At 29.8% G+C, this 20,396-nt stretch overlaps 1 protein-coding gene across 1 annotated transcript; it reads right to left on the bottom strand.

Annotated features, from left to right (window-relative positions):
- Positions 1 to 7,477: 7,477 nt before the first annotated feature.
- LOC139484456 (uncharacterized) lies at positions 7,478 to 15,019 on the bottom strand. The gene is made up of 2 exons (XM_071268188.1): positions 15,013 to 15,019; positions 7,478 to 9,393 (listed from the first exon to the last, which is right to left on the bottom strand). The coding sequence occupies exons 1-2, from the start codon at positions 15,017 to 15,019 to the stop codon at positions 7,478 to 7,480; spliced, it is 1,923 nt and encodes a 640-aa protein (XP_071124289.1).
- Positions 15,020 to 20,396: the final 5,377 nt, after the last annotated feature.

Raw genomic sequence — 20,396 nt, 5'->3', positions numbered from 1 at the left:
TGACTTACTCTGGAAAAGTCCTTATTATTAAAAATTTAATTATATCAGTGTGTGGATATGAGTTAGAAATAAGAGATATACCCGAAAAATACAAAAAAGAATTGAATAAGATAATATGGAATTTTATTTGGGATGGGAAAGTGAATCAAGTAGACCGGAAGGTTTGTTGTTTAGATGTTAAAAAGGGGGGCATGGGGATGGTAAATTTAGATAGTTGGATAGAAAGTAAATATATCAAATCTTTATATTCGATATTACATAAGCCATTATCTAGTTGGAATGCAATAGGTAAATTTTTGTTAAAAAAATGTGATAAGAAATTTGAGGATGAACTTTTTCTGTGTAAATGTTCTGACCTTTCAGGTCTTGAGATAAAAAAACCTACCATATTATTACAAAAGCGCTTTACAATCGTGGTCAAAATTGACAAAGATCACACAGGGTATATTTAACGAAATGGAAGTAAAGAAACAGCGATTATTTGGAAACTCAAATATTTTATTTCAGGGCAAATCTTTATTTTATTCTTCCTTTTCAAAAAGTCATATCAAAACTTTTGGTGATATATGGGACGATAATACCAAAGATTTTAAATCGTGCAATGAAATATATAAACAATTAATAGATAAACGTAGTTGTATTTCGGAATATTCACGAATCAAAAGTTCCATACCACAAACATTCATGCAGATTAAAAAAAATAACGATGATCAACCTGCTTTAAAAAGCAACAAAATAAAAATGTTTGAAAACCTTGAATTTTTAAATCCAGACAATAAAATTATTAAAATCAAGGATTTGACATTAAAATATGTTCAATTAAACATTAACATAACTGAGACCCCTAAGTGTCAAACAAAATGGGAAAATTTGTATAGCGAGTATATAAATTGGGAAAAAATTTGGCTAAATCTAAGTAAAATGAATATTAATAGAAAAGTTAAAGAATTTCAATGGAAATGTATACACAGGATTATATATACTGAAAACAGACTGAAAATAATGCACATGTCAAATGGAAAATGTCACTTATGTGATGAAATTAATAATATTGAAACTCTTGAGCATTTATTTTATCAATGTATCAATGTTAAACCATTGATAGAAACGGTTGTTAGAAATTTACAACTTTGTAACCTTATAAGCGACGAGGTTCTCGTTGAAAAAGATATTTTATTAGGAACTTGTACAGAGAATTCGAATAATTCCATTGTTAATGCAATAATACTTTATTTCAAATGGGCTATTTGGAAAATACGTAATAAATGCAAATTCGATAACATTAAACTGAATGTACAGTCTATAAGGCTTTGCTAAAACTGCACATGAAAAACGAATTAAAATTTCTTCTGCTACGCTCGGATATAAAGTATATATGCAAAACGAAAATTAAACTCTTTATCGAAAAAATTTAGGAAGATGTACTTAGTTCTACTGCTCTAAACGAAAGGTGTGTTCGATTCCATATATATATACTTATCTTATTGTATCTTGTGTATAAAGTAGTGAACAATATGTTATTATAACAGAAAGAAAAAACCATATTTTGTATTGTAATTATTATTTAACAGTCAGGGGCGTTACATAAACAAGTTTTTTTTTAGTTACTTATATAAGTAATTTTTGTTTTTAAAAATAATAAAATTACTTAATAGAGTTATTTTAATTTTCAATAGAAACATAGACTAAATGTAGTTTTCATGATTTTAAACAATATTTTATATCATAAAATAAAGAATTTATTAGTTTTGAGAGGAGTATAGAGATAAAGGGTTACTTTAAAAATAATGACAAAAGTATTACTTGAATAAGTTATTTTATACATTTTTGGAAGAAATTAGCAATTACACTTATCTAAGGCACATATATAATTGATTTGGGTTACAAATTTTAAATAACTTCAGGTCTTAATTAATTCACAAGTATCTATCTATTTATATCAGTCTCCTTTCAAGATTTTAGAGGAAAATGATAATTTAATAGTCCCAAGAGACCAATCTTTGACCCAGAAGCGTCGGTATGAAAGATAAGTGCGTCAGAAAGTTAATTAGTGTTTTGGAAGAATTAGTTTTTATATATCAAGGGAAAAATAACCAGATGACTGTGAAAATTATTTAAAGCTAGTAAAATCTGTATTATTGGACACCTATACAAATAATATTCAGAAAAATAACCTATATAAGTTATATTTAAATTAGCCTCGTTTTCAATATTACTTGTATAGGTAATTTTAATTGTTACTTGTTCAAGTAATGCCCCTGACTGTTTAAATCTATGTCTGTGCATATTAGTTACATTAGTAAATTACCACATATATTATTCTTCGTAATACATTTGTACTCACCACATGTGCTTTATCCTTTTTTTATAATCCATAAATATATATTAAAGAATACTTTCAAATTCTGTTCAATCACATCAAAATTCTTCAAGTCAAACTATAACTTATTTTCGCAATCAAATTTTAAAGTTTTTCCAGTTTAAATCAATACATGTTTGTTCAGTGAACCGGATATACGATAGTGATTTTATACAGTGATGCTTATCAGGTGTGAAAATCAATTGTATTGGTTATTTAAATATAATTATGTATGTAAAACTATTGTATAAACTCATTTGATATTTTCCCTGGTCAAGTGAGGCTGTTAAAATACAGGGGCCCCTAAGTATGCGACCTGGGCTACTTAGGTATTTATATAGCAGGAAATGATTGAATAAAATATTTGTTATCGTTAAAAAAAAAAAAAAAAAAAAAAAAAAAAGAGATAAAGAGCTGCTGAACCAACGAATTTGTGGTGAAGTGAAGGTAGAGTCACCCAATGGTATACAGAATTGTCAATAAAAAATATATAAAATACCGCTGGATTGACAACAACACTTAAGAGTGAACTGCAAGTTTTATAATGTCGACTGGTTTCGCCGTTTAGTTGGAGGAGAAGTCTTGCGAAGTGGTAGGAACCATGGGAAGTTCATTCAATTAGATACCAAGCATTTAGAACAATTTTATGTATTATATATTAATTTACTATCTCTATCATGTCTATGTACAAACATTTCTATTCTTTTGTAGTTTTTGTTTTTTTCATTCATACATTGGTAACCAGGAACAATGGAGTAAACATATTTTGACGTTAAATTTAGATACCATTTTTTTTTTATACTTTAGAGATTGTAATTTCTATATAATTTGTCCTGAAGACGCTGAACTAATCGAATGAACAAGTCGACACAATAAAACTTGCAGTTCACTTAAGTGTTGTTGTCAATCCAGCGGTATTCTATTCGAACTAGATACAAAATATTTTATTAGCCGCATGTTCTATTTGAATATTAGTCAATTCTGTTTTACATAATTGATGTATAAAAACTTAGACAACACGAACAAAACTGATATCAGGTAGAGGCGCTATATTCATCCCATTCAAAGATTCATTTCAAATTTACATAAGGACGCTCATGCGACCGAATATTTCAAAAAACAAAATTCATAATGAAATAAAAAAGGGCATTCATCTAGGACACAGTAATAATAAGGAAACTGATACTGTAATAAAATTTAAACGGAAACACTCGATTTCTCCTAGGCTTTAGCTTATCATTATATATGTGATATATTTGTCTTTGTATATTTGTCATAGGTTCATTTGTGATTTCAATTTCAGAGTATAATTAGGAAATATGTATTTATAAATAGAAAACATAAAAAAAGGTAATAGGCATTATTTAAAAAAAAAAAAGCCTAGCTTACAATCTAAATGTTGATAAATTTAACATAAATGTCGTTTTAATTCCATTTTACAATCCATCGTACTTTTTCTATAACTTTAAAGAAGAGCCATGAAAGTTCATATAAGTTTCGTAATTTTTTGGCATAATACTTTTTCTTCATTGTCATAGCAGACAATTAGCAAAAATGAAAACAAAATCAATATGTATGTATATATGCAGGCATAAAATGTTAACACCAAATACATTGTATTATCCGACCATAAGACCAGAAGATATTTCCTTTTTAATATAAGTGACGAAACACTATTATTGGATTAAATAAACATCTATTTTACAAGATCGGTTATCGTCATTTGAGTTAAACAACATAAATTAGTTTAATATTACCTTCCATGATGTTTCACCATTAATCAACCCATGTCGTCATATATTTTTAAAGAAATTTGCCTGAATTAATTAGTTGTAGATAAGCTAGTATCAATGTATAGATCAATGATTTTTGAAAAGTAAATATGAATCGAACCATCTACGTTTTAGAATAATGTTAACGTATAATATAACAATACGTGCACAATGTTATTCATATTAAACTTGATTAATGACTTATAAATATTAAAAGTATCCTCATAAGTCTTAATTTGAAAATGAATGAAATTTTTTATCACCTTTGTATTTTATGCACATATTCATTGAACAAAGGTAAATCGTGTCTTGTTTTATTATTTTGTCTCTATGTACATGGAGTTTTATATTTTAATTCTTCCTTGTTAATGCATAAAGAGGGACAATAAACGAAATTCTGACAGTCTTGTGATATACTTTTATTTCTTAATACCAATAGTATCGATTAATTATATGTTTTTCAAAAGTAATGGACTTGTAATATTATCAGATATGAGACATGAAAACAAGAACTGTGGACTCATTTATTTTCCTGGGTACCAATTTTCGTGGATTATGGAAAACATGTTGTTTGATATTTTATTTCTTGATTTTGCCGACACCCTTATAAATGCCAATATAACATTTGTCTTTCCTTGACCATCTAATTTCGTGATTTGCCTTTACCAAAGAAATCCATGAAAAATTATTATCCAACGAAAAATAACGAAGCAACCGTATGTATGCGTACTAATAATTAAACTGATCAATAACAAAAAAAAAAAAAAAACAGCACTCAGTATATTTTCAAACTGTTTGTAGTTTTCATTTCATTCAGTTCTGGATACATTGTATGCCAATGTCGGGCATATTTTTCTGCAAACCTCAGATGATACAGATTATTAAATGTTCATTTTTATACATTTCCTGTTTACAAAACTTTTTTTCGAAAAACTAAGGATTTTCTTATCCCAGGAGTAGTTTACCTTAGCCGTATTTGGCACAATTTTTTGGAATTTTGGTTCCTCAATGCTCTTCAACTTTGTACTTGTCTGGCTTTTTATCTGTTCTGATCTGAGCGTCACTGATAAGTCTTATGTAGACGAAACGCGCGTTTTGCGCATTAAATTATAATCCTGATACATTTGATAACTTTTAGTACAATTGTTTTATATCAATTTATTATTTGACATTGTATTCAACAAGAAGCTTGTAAAAGCATTTCCCAACGATACGAGATCGTTTATCTCTTTCCAAATTGTTGATGTTGTTGCTTTTTTTTTATTTACTCAGAACGGGTAAGGTCCTAAAATGGCCCCCTTTTTAGCGTAAATATCAAATTAGGATTTATTGACCAATATCACAATAAATTATAGCTAATACAGTGATTAGATAGGAAATAAGCCATTTCATTGAATAATTACGTTTCTGCGTTTTATTATGACGTCACAAGTTGTACTCATATTGATTTTCAACGAATAAATTAAATGAAAATGGGTAAATTTCCATTGAATTTTGGACAGGAAACATAGAGCGCATACGTCGACAACAAAACTCTTTTGAAATTATGTTTATGAATAGTTAGTTTGTCGACGTCTGCGCTCTATGTTTCCTGGTCCTAAATTTGGTTGAAATCCAGCCAATTTTGCCACATTTCACCAAAATCTCTAATCTTGACATTTTTGTGATGTGAAAATCTCAGTGTTAGAATTGAACTTTGACAAAAATAGTTCTATTTAATTTTTTCACATGTCTTTTAGTCAACTTAAAGACAAAATTGTCTTGTCACATTGAACTTTATAATCGGGGCCAAATATAAAGACAGTTATCTTATCACCAAACAAAAAAGGAACGACATAATGTTAACGTGGACAGGCAAGATTTTAAACTAAGAAGATAAAGCAGTTCTAATTTATCCTTCTGGTTGGACAATTGGTAAGTTGCTTATGACAGAACTGATACAAGATGTTGTTATCAAAAAGAGAAGCGAAAGATACCAAAGTAACATTCAAACTCATGAGCCGAGGATCAACATAAACTGACAACGCCGTGTTTAAAAAAATAAAATAAAATAAACAATCAGACAAAACACCAGTACTTGTATACAAAACACGCCATGAAACAGTAAATACTCAGCAAAACGAACCTCATCAAATACTTCAGGTGCTCCGAAAGGCTAAGAAGGGACTTTTCCTTGCATCTGTAGTGTTAGTTCAAAGCCGGCAATAAGTCTAAATGAGTAGGTCACAGTCACGGAAAAAGAAACAGGATTGTAGTTACGACAATTCGAATATATCTGGCCCGAGAACACAGTTATTTCGTAGTGTATTTCTTTTAGACAATAAATTCAAATAAAAAAAATCGCACCTGCTCTTTCTCAAAAAGATTTTTACAGTGTAGTGAACTACCAGTGAGACAAATAATGTCAAAATTATAGAAACTTCTACCAGCTCTGACTCAAAATATTGACAATTCTGTGTTAAGGGGGTGTAACATTCAGTTTGACAGCTTCGGACGTGATAAAATTTGACCTTTTTGAACTGGACCAAATAACTACTTAACATAAAGATTCAGCACCCAAATTGTTTAACATGTAAATACATCCCCCTACTTAATATTTCATGCATTTAATATCAAGAAATAAATTGGAAAAGTGTATCAAATAAAACATGCAAGTTATACACTGTTTACACTAGGGACTATATGCGAAGGGAGGATTTGAACTTCACCACTTAGAACTTTTGTTTTAATGTCTTCATTGTAAGCTAAATTCTTCTATCGTATCTACAAGGTGATATATACTCCGTATGTAGGCGATGCTTTAATGTTGCTACACATGATGGTTCCAAGACAAGCTTAACTTCCTTTAAATTGCTGTCTAAGCTTAGCTAAGGTAATGCCATTTTTTTGTCTTTTTCACGACTTCATTGGCTGGATCTTTATATTTTCCGTGTATGTTTCATCCATTGAAAGCTGGCTGTCATTAAACAACATCGTTAATTCAATAATTCATTATTATTTTTTTTAAGTTGGTATGTTTATAGATAGGTAAGGAATATTTTACATTGCTGAGCGACACTGTTTTCAAAGCATCAACATCAGCATCATCATCAGCACCAGCATCACTAACAAGTCGTGATATCATGATTGACTTGAATACGTGTGTATCTGTGTATCTATGTATCTTGAACATTTGATAATCATCAACCCAATAATTGTTTTTAAATTTTCAAACATTAAGACGTAAGTAACTATTAATTTGGAAAAACAACTAGGGTCCAGATTTATACAAATATATTTTTTGTGATAGAAAACATAAGACTAACAGCTGTTAGCAAATTAATTAAACACATCACAATAATCATATTTAACTTAACAATGACAATTTCTGGAATGCAATGTTATATTTTTTATTTGGATATATTTCAAAAGATCGCTTGTAAGCTTGTTTCGCTTTTTGTATTTCTTCTATCATTTGAAAACAAACACCGAGTAGGTAGTAACATGCAGAATCGGTACCTTCTATGAAATACCGTCCCTGTAAGGTCAACTGTAGATCCATGAGAGAATCCAAGTATTTCTTGCTATTGTTTAGATGATAATGACATAAAAAAAGAAGGAAATGGGCATATGCTACTGGGGAAATCAACAATTTACCACCCATATCTATTTCATTTGGTATTAAGTTAAGTTTTAATTTGGAGTTGTCAGTAAAGTTGATGAAATTTAAAAGCAAATATCTCCTCAACTGAACAGTGGTCATCTTCTTAAATAGATCTAAATGAAGAAGGTCATAATCAATATTTGAAATATCCATTAATGCTTGAAGTTTTTCCGGTGAACATTTCAATAGAGAATACTGGACAATATAAATAACTGTTTTGTAATCTTTTCTTTTATAGAAAAACGAAGCTAACATTAGCCATCCAGATACAGCATCGTGACGAGTGTTCAGAAGCAGAGTACTTATACAAGTATTGTTATGTTTATATTTAGATTTATTACTGGACATATCCTCTATTGGTAGTATTTGACCACAGTATTTTGACATATAGTATGTGTAGAGATATTTGATTTTGGAACTTTTAAAGGACAATATCTTGTATGTCATTTTTTCGAAAACAAGAGAGAGAGTTGGATATACATGGTCTGCCCTGAACATAGCTGATGATGTTACCTTTTCAACATATTTTACAGGAAAATAACTCGACTCTTTGCTAATATCATATGCCAATGCATTGAAACAGGAGATTTGGTCAGACAATAATATAAATTCCCAACCATAACTGTTAAGAATATATAACTTATTAAAAAGAGTTTCCTGTGTATGTCCCTGTATCTTATTCTCAAATAAATTATTCTCAGGAATGAAATAATGCGGACAAACTTTGTATTCAACGCAATATATAAGCCTCCTGAAACATCTCATGTAACAAAATATCAAGTTTTCAGGTTTCCATATTGATGAAGGCAATTCCTCACATATCCAAAACAAAACCGTCTTCATGAAATATGAACAAAGCAATTCTTTACAATCTATATCTACAGCTATAATGTCTTTTAGAATAATTTTCATAAGTGCATAGCATACTAATTGTGTATGTGTAAATGTATTGATAAGAAGTTTTTCTCCAACAGAAAATGATATGCGCCATTCTAATTCTTCTTGTGTAGATCCTTTCACACCTATAGGTACAAAGAGAACCCCGTGTTTTACAATAGCCTGTTTGACATCGGATCTCGGCCATGAATTATTTGATCTTGCTATCCATTGTTTTGCTGGTGTTATCCATAAATCACTATATAAACAGTATGCAAGGTCACACAATCCATTTTTGTCGGATAGACATGGCCCATGCAATGTCGAGAATATTTCAGATGAAAAATGTCGTTTAAATGAAAGGTTTGAAAAGTAAAAATTACTACCGGTCTTTTCACAAGCTTCACAGGGCACTTTACCGTGCTCTAGTCGTAACTTCGTGTAACCTGGCTGTATATAATCAGTATCCATTGTAAAATATATTGTATCAGCGTTGAAATAAACGGGAGTGTCTTCACTGACCATCAGTTCTTTCATAACAAACATAATATCTACATCACTATCTCGCATCTCAAGTCCCTCTCCAAAACTACCACTGGTTATTATTGTGCAATTCTTATTGCTATGAACATCATCTCTGACAGTGTTCATCATTCTGATTGTTTTAACATGATCTTCTGTTCCAACAATATTCTGGCAAAGATACTGATACAGTGCTCTTGAAACATTTTCTATTGCTGAGTCTGTAAAAGAAATTTACAAAGAGTTAAAGATTGGCCTAAGAGTTTTCCAAAAAATAAATTATTCTATTTGACTGGTTATGTAAACTAAGTTGTGTTTTGCATATCACATTTTTTATTTGAAGTTATGACTCCTTAATTTATGCTTCCTTTAGGTTTTACTTTGTAGATTCAGCAGTTTCACAAACCATGCCTCTCTTGGGGAGATATATAATATTCAAAGATATTTTGTTTAATCTACTTACTGGTTCCAAGATATGATTTCTATGTTTCATCTCATAGATAAATAACTTGGGAATGTAACAGTATAAAGACACATGGTAGTGACGAGAATTAAATTCTAATAAATACTCAAAGTGAAGGTAGGGATAGTACAGAATTTTAGTATAAGATAAAACTTTTAGAACTTCCGGGCATATAAATGTTGAAAGTATTCCACGCAGCCCTATGTTTTGACCTTTGAATAAAAAACTAGTGCGTATAAAAAATTAAAATCTCAAAAATACTGAACTCCAAGAAAAATTCAAAACGGAAAGTCCCAAATCAAATGACAAAATTAAAAGCTCAAACACCTTAAACGAATGGATAACAACTGTCATATTCCGGACTTGATACATGCATGTAGAAAATGGTAAATTAAACCTGGTTTTATAGCTAGCTAACCTCTCACTTGTATGACAGTCGCACTAAATTCCATTATATTCACAACGATTTGTGAACAAAACAAACAGACATTACATGTAAAAATGTAAAAAATAGAGATACAGCAGTCAATATTTCGTTATAGTCTTAATCACTATCAAAACAAACAAATATGTATCAAAGAAGCACAAGAAGGCATATAGACAAAGCACATAAGCAAACAAAAAGACAGAAATACAAAAAAATACTATTGCACAAGAACACTATGATGGGATGTATAAGTGCAGAGCCACGTCATATGTATCAAAGGAAAACAAAAAGGCATATAGACAAAGAACATAAGCAAAAAGGAAAGACAAAACTATTTTTAATAACACAATAACGGGATGTTTAAGTACAGAGCCACGTCAAATGGATATCCCAAAAACAGACTAAACAGTAAAAGTAATATTCACAAAGACAAATAAAGGAATACTATAACTCGTCATTAAGATGATAAATAACATCAGTACTCATAATCTATATACTTCAAGACCATCGGGTATTATTTGTGAAGTTGATACGGAATATTAATTAACAATGTCTTGGTACCTTCCGATGTTCTTTTTGAGAAAAAGGACGAGACGTTCTTTGTCATACTCCTGGTTCGTCAACCTTCTAAATTTGTGACGTTTTACAAAGTATGAGTAAGAGCTTCAGGCTCTTGAAAACCGAATTAGTTGGAAAATGTATATCCCATAGACAGATGAGATTGGTATATTGCTATTAAGGTGGGGAAATTGCTTATTTCAAAATTGAAATCATCTCGTTTGTCATAAATTCTGGTACTGAGATGACCTTGTATATCAAATTCGAAATATAAGTCTAAAAATGAGGTGACGGAAGCTGTGTCTGTTGTTTCTCTAAGTTCTAGTTCTATAAATGGAACCTAATCAGAAAAGTTTGATTGTTAACATTCTGTCTAGGATATAATTGTTTACGAAATTTTATGGTAAAAGTGACACATCTTTAGCTTTCTTTTGGGAAATTGCATGATCTTTTTTTTTACAGAAGTGCAACCTTTATGTTTTAATCCGCGGTTTAATCTTTGTTCTATAATAACGTTTAAAGCATATCTTACCTTTTGCTACAATTAAAATAGCGTTGTATGTAAAATGACGATTGATTTTTTGAAGAACAATTTGATTATGTTGATATGTTGATAGTGTTGGTTACTGAACATTTCTGAACGTTTCGTATATTAACAGTGTTTGGTTCATGAAAATTTCATTCGTATGTTATGTTTATAGCGTTGATACCAGTGTTGGGTTATACTGTTATAGTGTAATTACAGAACATATGGATTCGTATGTAAATAGTGTTGTTTAAAGACAGTGCGACTAGTATGTGCCTAGTATTGATTGCCGATAATTTATATTCGTATGTTAAGAGTGTTGGTTAAAGAATATTTCGTTTCGTATGTTACTAGTGTTGGTTACAGTACATGTCGATTCGTATGATATTAGTGCATTGTGGCGTATGATAATTTGGATAGTGTGTTACATGTGATGGTTACATACTATTTTGGATCATTGTTTGATACTCTTTTGTTACAGCACGTTTTGAATAGTGTGTACATTTTATCAGTTACATGATATTTTTGATTGAGTGTTAATGTTATTAGGTACATAACATTTTGGAACACGAGTCAATATTCTTAGTTACGACCACTATTGGGATGAAATACCAGTAAAGTATTCATTTTCGTTTTCTCTCTTATTTATTATATGTTTTCATGTCTTCCTCTTTTCTATCTACAATTTTTTCATGTCAGCTTGAATAATTTTTTTCACATAATGCTTATTAAATATATCTTGAGGAGCATGCCCACATTTCCCATTCTGCAAAGTTTTGAATACGCGGAGTATATCGCCATTTTTTTTAAATGAAGTTGAAGTTTGTTATTAAGAAACAGATAAACAAAACTGAAATACTAAATTAAAGTATTACCCTTATTAAAATGAGACTAGTTTCACTGGCAAGATGATGGGACTTTCAAAATATCATTCGTTTTTTTAATCTTATGTTCACATAAAATTAATATTTAAAAATACATTTCCCTTTCAACGACTATTTTATGTTTTATTTTATATTACACTAGTGATTTTATAGACATGTAGATCTGGTATTTTCAGTGTTGTAATATTTTTATTAAAAATATATTATAAAATCAATTATACACTTTTGACTGTTCAAAGAAAAAATAAGATAAATATACCTAAATTTCCAAATTTTATTCTATTTACTCGAAAGTATTGTTTTTCTCGTCTTGTTTTCTGTTTACATTAGATATTATTTTTTATCTATTCTTCAACATATGTTACTTTTTAAAAACTTTTAAGCAACGTTTACGTTGGTGCAATTATGTTCCTCCCCGTATTCGTTATCTCTTTCTTGTTAAAGTGAATCTATCATATAACAGCGGAATATATTTCAGAAGGTCGTATCTACAATTGAAAACCATGCAATTGCATAACAAAAAAAGTTGTCCTTAACAAAGAATTTAAAGAAGGTCGTAACATGTCGATACGACAAAACCTGTGTTTATTATCTAGAGAACTATAAATTCAATTATAGACACAACTTATTAGATCTGTAAAATCGATTTTCTAAGCTATTTAAAGGCAAAAAGATATCAGTTCATTAAGCTTGTAATTCGGCGAACAACGAGTCAATTAAGTTACTTAACAAAGTGACCTTCTAACCATTTCCAGTGAATTGTAACACGAGTCGGATTTTAGAAACCGTAGAGATTTTTTTCTGCAATCATTAACAAATGGAAAATTATCAATGCAATAATGGATAAAAAATTTGATTTAGTATGATAGGATATGTACTATGTTTACTGGTTTCTCATTAAGTTAAAATAGAGGCTGGGGACACCAAGGGGGCATTAACAATTCTAGTATGGTCTTGATAAACAATGATAGTCCATCGGAAGGGAACGATGAATGGTTGACCCGCCGTCAAGAAAGAGCCATATCTCTTGTACGTAAAAGACACTCTTGTAGATTTCGGAACAAAACAGGAAAATACAGCTACAAGGCAGCAGTCGCACCCGCAAAGTGGAAAATAATAAATATAAGTTTCAATAACTTGCTTCCAAATCCACTAAATAAATATGGTTACATTAACAATTCATACGTCGACGAAAAACTGACAGTGAAGTTCACAAGTCTATCACATAATACATAGATAACTGAATCATGGCAAAACAAATCCAACGACTTAATCGAAGAACATAGACCAAATGCACACCAACAAGTTGCGTTAAATTTCGCTCTACATGTGCTTATATAATCTCATACATTTTTATAGAAGTTGATAAAGTTGATCTTCCATATGATTTTCTGTTATTAGTGTCAGTATATTTTGTAAATACACACACAGAGAGGTACCATTCCGATTATAATTTCCTCATACGTCACAATGCAGTATGACAAGGATGTTTTATTAGGTAATTAGAATTGCTTAAAATGTCAATATTATTTCCATTGACATTCATAACATCAATTACTTTAAATTGCATATAGCAGAATTCCAAAATTAAAATTTAAAACGATTTATCAAAAATATGTTTACGCATCACTTGACATTTAATCTTGATGTTTTTCAATATTATTCAGCCGCAATCATCCTTACAGTATTTATATACTTCATTTTTATTGGTACGTTTTTTTAAAACACAAACTAATGAAAACATTATGATAATTTTACTTTCTTAAGGTGGTACCTAACACAACAGGGAGATAACTCAGCCAAACATTTTAATAACGTTGTCTTGTAAAGGGAATATTAAGCTTCTAAATGATCAAAATTGGTGTTTGTCAATCTGCTATATAACCAGTGTAATTTTTCTGATAAATGGTTGGTTCAAAATTTTAGAAATTTATATATTTTGGTTAAAGGTTCAAAGTAAATATTTTGTCAAAATTTCATGAAAATTAAACGAGCCAAATTAATTTTAGTGAAACCTATCTGTAGTTGAGTTTAATCTTGTCACTCATTTTCTTTAACAAATTGTGACTTGGATGGCGAGTCGTCTCTTTGGCACTCGTATCACATCTTTTTATATCTATATTCATTAAACGACACACTTCTATTAATTATGAAAACACTCCTTTTATTGTGTTTTGAATTATATTGAAGATGGAGAACATTACAACCATTGACGGATATTCTTTTCCTCTGCGCTTTTAAATAAAAGCACGACCTAACGTTAACTTCATATTTTACAGAATACTTCAAATACACAATCAATTAATAAACAAGAAAGCGGCATACAAATTTGACACAGTACTCCTATAATGATCGCACACAAAAAAAAATTAGAGGAAAAGAATAGGGGATTCCCGTAGGTTAAAAGTCTAAATGTTGTTAAATCAAAATTACCGTCGTTTGAATTCTAGTTGCAATTTCATTCAATCAACTCACAGTAAAACCTCCATAGGTGTTTCGTTAATTTTGATTATTGCACTTTTTCCTCATTATAAGATCAGATAAATAATACAAATGAAAAAAAATATATATAGATAAGAGTACTGTGCATGCCTCCTTTCTTGTTTTTTTTAATGATTGTGTGCTTGAAGTTTTCCGTATTATGCCGGCATTTTATAACGAAAACACGTATAGCATCACCAGACCATCAGATGAAAAGAAATGTTTTTTGTTTAACTACATTTTCTACATATTAAGAAAATGCCTGTATCAAGTCATGAATATGACAGTTGTAGTCCATTTGTTTGTTGTGTTTATGCTTTTGATTCTGCCATTTGATTAGGTACTTTCCGTTTTGAATTTTCCTTGGAGTTCAGCATTTTTGTGATTTAACTTTTTGGTATAAAACCCAAGTGACAAAACTGTATTATTGGATTCACTATTTAATTTTACAAAATCAGTTTTTGTCATTTAATTTTAACAAAGAAAATTAGTTTAACTTACCTTCCATGTTGTTTCCCAATTAATGACCAAGACAGTTATGCATTCTATAGAACTGCTTTCATGCTAAAACAAAATGTATAGACTCAAGGATGTACTTAGATGAGATTTTTTAATCTGTGTCAGATTTTCTATACGATACAAAGTAAAATAGTTTCCCGCATAACACCCATTTAACTTTTCATATAAGACTTAATAGCTCATAATAGGTCAAAAAAAACATTTAAGCAACTTCTGCATTTTTTTCGTTTGATTTGAGACAAATACCAATGTAACTATTAGGTTAAAGTCTGAGTAAGACTTTTTCAGTTATGTTCATGAAGACGAAATGCGCGTCTTGCATATTACATTATAAGCATGGTACCTTTGATTACTACTATAAATCAAATATCGCGAAAAACAGCTCCATGACCTATCAAAAATGTTAGCTTATTTTTATCCCTAACTTATACTCTAAAAGCTTAAAGTATCAATTTTAAATTCCTGATTTATTTTTTTGGACCTAAGATCACCCAAGTACATCTATTTGCGAGGTTTTCGAATAGTTAGTATAGATGACATCTACGTGTTGCGTTGGCATTGTGCTGAATCCTACTTTCTTAAAATATAACAAAAAAGTAATTTACATTATACATACGTGAAGTCTAATGAATATGACTGATGTCCTCTTAAGCATACTTTAAAAAGATGAATGAAAATATATCCCCTTAGTATTTTATACGATTTTAAGTAATTAGTAAACAAAGGTAAATAGTGTTTTGTTTCATTTAATTCGTCTCTATTTACGTGTACGGGGGAAGTCTCATACTTTTTTAGCATTTCATATTTTAATTCTTCATTGTTATGGCAAAAGAGGGAATAACTAACGAAATATCTGGAAATTTTGACAGTCTGATGATATTCCGGTAATTCTTTATATGTTGGCTTTCAGTATCAGTTTTACTATATTTTTTGTCAAAAGCAATGAACTTGTATTGTAATCAAATATAAGACGCAGTATCAACTGTGCATGAGTACACAAGATTTAAATTGATAAAACATAAAACACAATTTAATCACGACATGCACAAAGTGTATGTGTACTTTTCATTGGATCAGTTGTGTATAATTGGTATATGCTTTGTATTGCTTTTGACAGTTCTTTTTTTTCTACAAAAATCCTAATCAGTATACAGATTGAGTATAAAAACAAATTATGACACTTTGGCAAGCATTTCTCTACGATTCGAGTTCATTTTCTCTTAGTTCATTATTTCTAAGCAGGCAATCCGTACACAATGGTACTTTTGCGATTCTTTCTCATAGAGCAAACGGGGGAAGAAAATATCCTGTTTAAACGATTTTTCCTCCGTTTGTAATAGCTTTTCATTTTCGTACGCATATGTTTAGTATCATGAAGTATAATAACAAAATTACCGATCGCGAACTCCTAGAAATTCCAAACGGAAAGTCCCTCATTAAATGGCAAAAAATAAAACTGCACAAAAACAGTGTTTGCAATTGTAAGCGTATTGTTTTTATGGGAAATGCACGGATCGGTGAATGGTCTATGATCAATCACTGATAGCATACCTCGCGTATTTTTAGATCCTTAGTGTTAGTAGGTTCATTTACTTTATGCACTTAGCTGGCGAATGCATACTTGTATAGAATCATTATTATATACGAAACAAACTACGATAATTACAATCGACGAGCGTGACACATTTATATTATACTTAAAATATCAAAAAACATCACTAAACAAAGCATTTCAATATAATTCAACAGTATGCACATTGAAAAAATGTACTGTTAAGTATTGACTTCCTCATGTTGATTTTATCTATGAAAATACAACTATAAAGCATGTAATTGTGTAATTGTGTAATTATGTAATTGCCCAAACAGTTAACACATTAATCAGTTATGTAAAGTATTGACAGCTCATCTGATTTCAAAATAGGTGATGAGTCCAAAATCCTTTCTCCAATCTGTAATTCTTAACAGAATTTAATGCAGACGAAGGAGTTGCATGCGAATAATAATAAAAAATAATAAGAAAGATAAAAGTTAAAAGCTAAACGTTGAGTACTTTAAATATGGGATAGAATGAAGGGTGGTAATAATTGACCAGTGACCACGATACTTCTTTTAAAGTTATGTTTGATATATTGATATTGATAGCAAGCTAGTTACCAAATAAATCACCAAAACAGAGAGTGCCACGTTCACTGTAGGTTATTGAATCCTATCAAACATAAAGGGTGTGTATGTGACTTTTTGTAGAGTAAACTTTTTTGCCTCTTTCCCTTGTATTCCAGTCTAGAATACCGAATGACCTACCTTTAACAAGCTGTCTGTATTTTGTATAAAATTGTTTTTCTTTATTAAAACATATAATAAATATGCATCTTGGACATAGATCAATCAATGTAACATTAAATTCAATCTTCATCTTGTCAGCAATGTAGATGCCACAACAGTTTGATATGTCGTCACCACTCTGGTGACGCGACATGACCATTTCACTACAGCTTCATAGCTGATCAATAATTTTTATCTTTCTTATTTTTTTGTTTAAATTTATTGGACTTTTTATCAATCATGTTGTCTTTATTGTTATCAGGTAAAGTTCGGAGAGTTAAAGAGCGTGTTTGTACACATTCAACGGGGGAAAAAACATTGAAAAAAGAAAAATATATTCTAAATTTAAATAGAGTCAAGTGCATTTTGATTTCATTTTGAGTTGCAATAATTAGATTTCTGTGTTGAAGAACACGTCTGGATAATCGACATTGCTTTTACAAAACACCATCCAGCATATCAGATATACATAAAATTTATCAGTAACAGACAATGGAACATATGTCACTTTTGAGTTATTTTCAGATGATATTTTTTTTCTGGCAAATAGGAGTTAATCTAACTTGAACTAAGACGTACTAGTAATATACCGATTCTTATACATTATATACCTTAAATACGCATTCCAATGTGATATATGTCAGGTCAACACTAAACGTTTACTTTAACCATTGTATTATTACTTGTAGGAAAATATTGAAGTTAATAATGAACATGCATATTTAGAAGTTTAGTCTTCCGTAAATAATGGAAAATGACCCAAAAAAAATTAATTGTTTTCCCACTAGGGAACGTAACTGTATAAATCAGGGAAAACAGGGATCGATTTTGAATTTGACGTGAACGTCATCTAGTTGGAGAATATTTTTATTTTGCTTAAAACTTTATGGATTATAAATGACAAAAGACTACATTTAAGATATATTAAATATGCACATGAAGAGTCGGTAGTAGAAGAACTTTCTATTTTTGAAACTAAGCGTAAATGTTGTTATATCATTGGAATGTTTACCAAAGTAGAATTTTTTTTCTTCTAATTATTATCTAATTAGAGAATCAGATAACGATTCGCCTAGATTGGGTTTGTTTAAAGTTAGGTTTTTTTTTTGCTTATATAACGTCACACGTCCCTACCTATTTGTCATTACTCAAGAAACCACTTGAACTCTGAAAGTTCGTTTTACTTATTTATTGATACATATACAAAGGTTGCATTTATATAATTCTTCTCATCATAAACCGTTTTCTTGATTTAGAAGTTGTTTATGTGTTTCAGTAAATAAAAAAAAAACTATACGTAAATACAATAGGTATATTTTTAATTAATATACATATTTTCCATTTCCTTGATGATATAAATAGAGAGAAGATACAAAAAGGCAAAAGTACCTAGGGGACCTTCAACATTTATAGTTAAACAAAAATGACAACATCATGGCAAAAACAGATTTATATGACAAAATCCACATAACGCAATAAAGAAAACATAAGATTGAGCAACACGAACCCTACAGAAAATCAGGGGTGTTCCGAAAGGGTAAACAATTCTGCTCCACATGTGGCACCCGCCTTGTTTGTCATTGAAGTACGAATCCGACGATAAGTCTCATAAGGTACCAATGAACTTCTCCTTAAAATAAAAATTAAAGATACAAATGTTTGTAGTTTTGGGTGCGGAGGGGTCGAAACAATAGAACATATATTCTGGACTTGTCCATATATATCAAAATTATGGGAAGACCTTGACTCCTGGATATTTGAGAAGACAGAAATAGAACTAACTTTCAATATTGATTTGGTTTTATTTGGTATCTTAACAAAAACCGATAAAAATGATATAAGAAACATAATACTTCTGTTAACAAAATTCTACATTTATAGAAGCAAATTAGCTATGGAACAAACCAATATAATAGCACTTAAAAATTATTTAAAGGAAAACTTATTAATAGAAAAAAATATATTCTATAAAAAAAATTACTCAGTAGGGCAAAAAACTGCTGGAACCCCTGGACTCCTTTATTATCATAAAAACAAAAAATAATATATAATGTATATATTTCATATCCAAACAACCTCTGTCTTAAAATCATTATCTGCAATGTATCAAACTAAAACTGCTGTGTCTATTAAATAATATATTATATATCTTCTTTTTAGTGTATATAACTATTATGCATACAAACGTGTGTAACTTATTATGTTTATGTGCAAATAAGAAAAAAAGAAATTTAATACAAAAAACAATATATATATATATATTTTTTCTAAACCTGTGCATTTGTTATACAGATAATTATGTTTGAAAATCTTAATAGTAAACTTCTTTCTTTTTGAAATTACTGACATGGTATATTTTTTTATTTTTTTCCAAATATTGAAAATTGAATGTATAATACTAACAAATACTAACAACTGTATAAATATGATATTTACTAATGTTAACGAGGCCGGGATAAGGTACCGGTACTTGATGTTTTAAACTAACAAATGTACAGATTTCAATAAAATATGATAAATTTAAGTCTCATAAGGTGACGTTATATCACAATTAAAACCATACAAACAGATAGCAGTATAGGTACGAAACATAAAAGTCCGCGAAAAAATTAATATCAATATAAAACTTTCGCAACACAAAACCCACCAAAAAACGGGTAATGTTCTGTATTTCCTATTTAGATTTCACGATGTATCATCTGGTGTGAATTGCAAGTTCCCATTGGCGTCTTATATCACAATTAACGTTTTTCTTGCTTAATACTTCCATAGTGCATTAATTAATTTAATTTCAAACGTGTACTTAGTCTTCATATTATATTATTAAACGTTTAATTTTATAAAAGATATTACAAAAAAAAAACGTAAATAAATCCAATCATTTTCCCCAAGCTTTGTAATGACATTCTTCCTTTCTTGATGAAATCGTCCACAGTTAATATAGCGCAGTTTTTCTGACATCTTTGTATTTCAATGTGTGCATATTTTTCGTGATGAATATTACTTTCACTGTTTGTCTAGATCTGTTTTTGCTGGTATCC

Source organism: Mytilus edulis, chromosome 8, assembly GCF_963676685.1.
Source record: "Mytilus edulis chromosome 8, xbMytEdul2.2, whole genome shotgun sequence".
In the NCBI taxonomy this organism is placed as follows: Eukaryota; Metazoa; Mollusca; class Bivalvia; order Mytilida; family Mytilidae; genus Mytilus; species Mytilus edulis.
The sequence above is the reverse complement of the archived record's forward strand: the minus strand, read 5'-3'. Positions and strand labels throughout refer to the sequence as shown.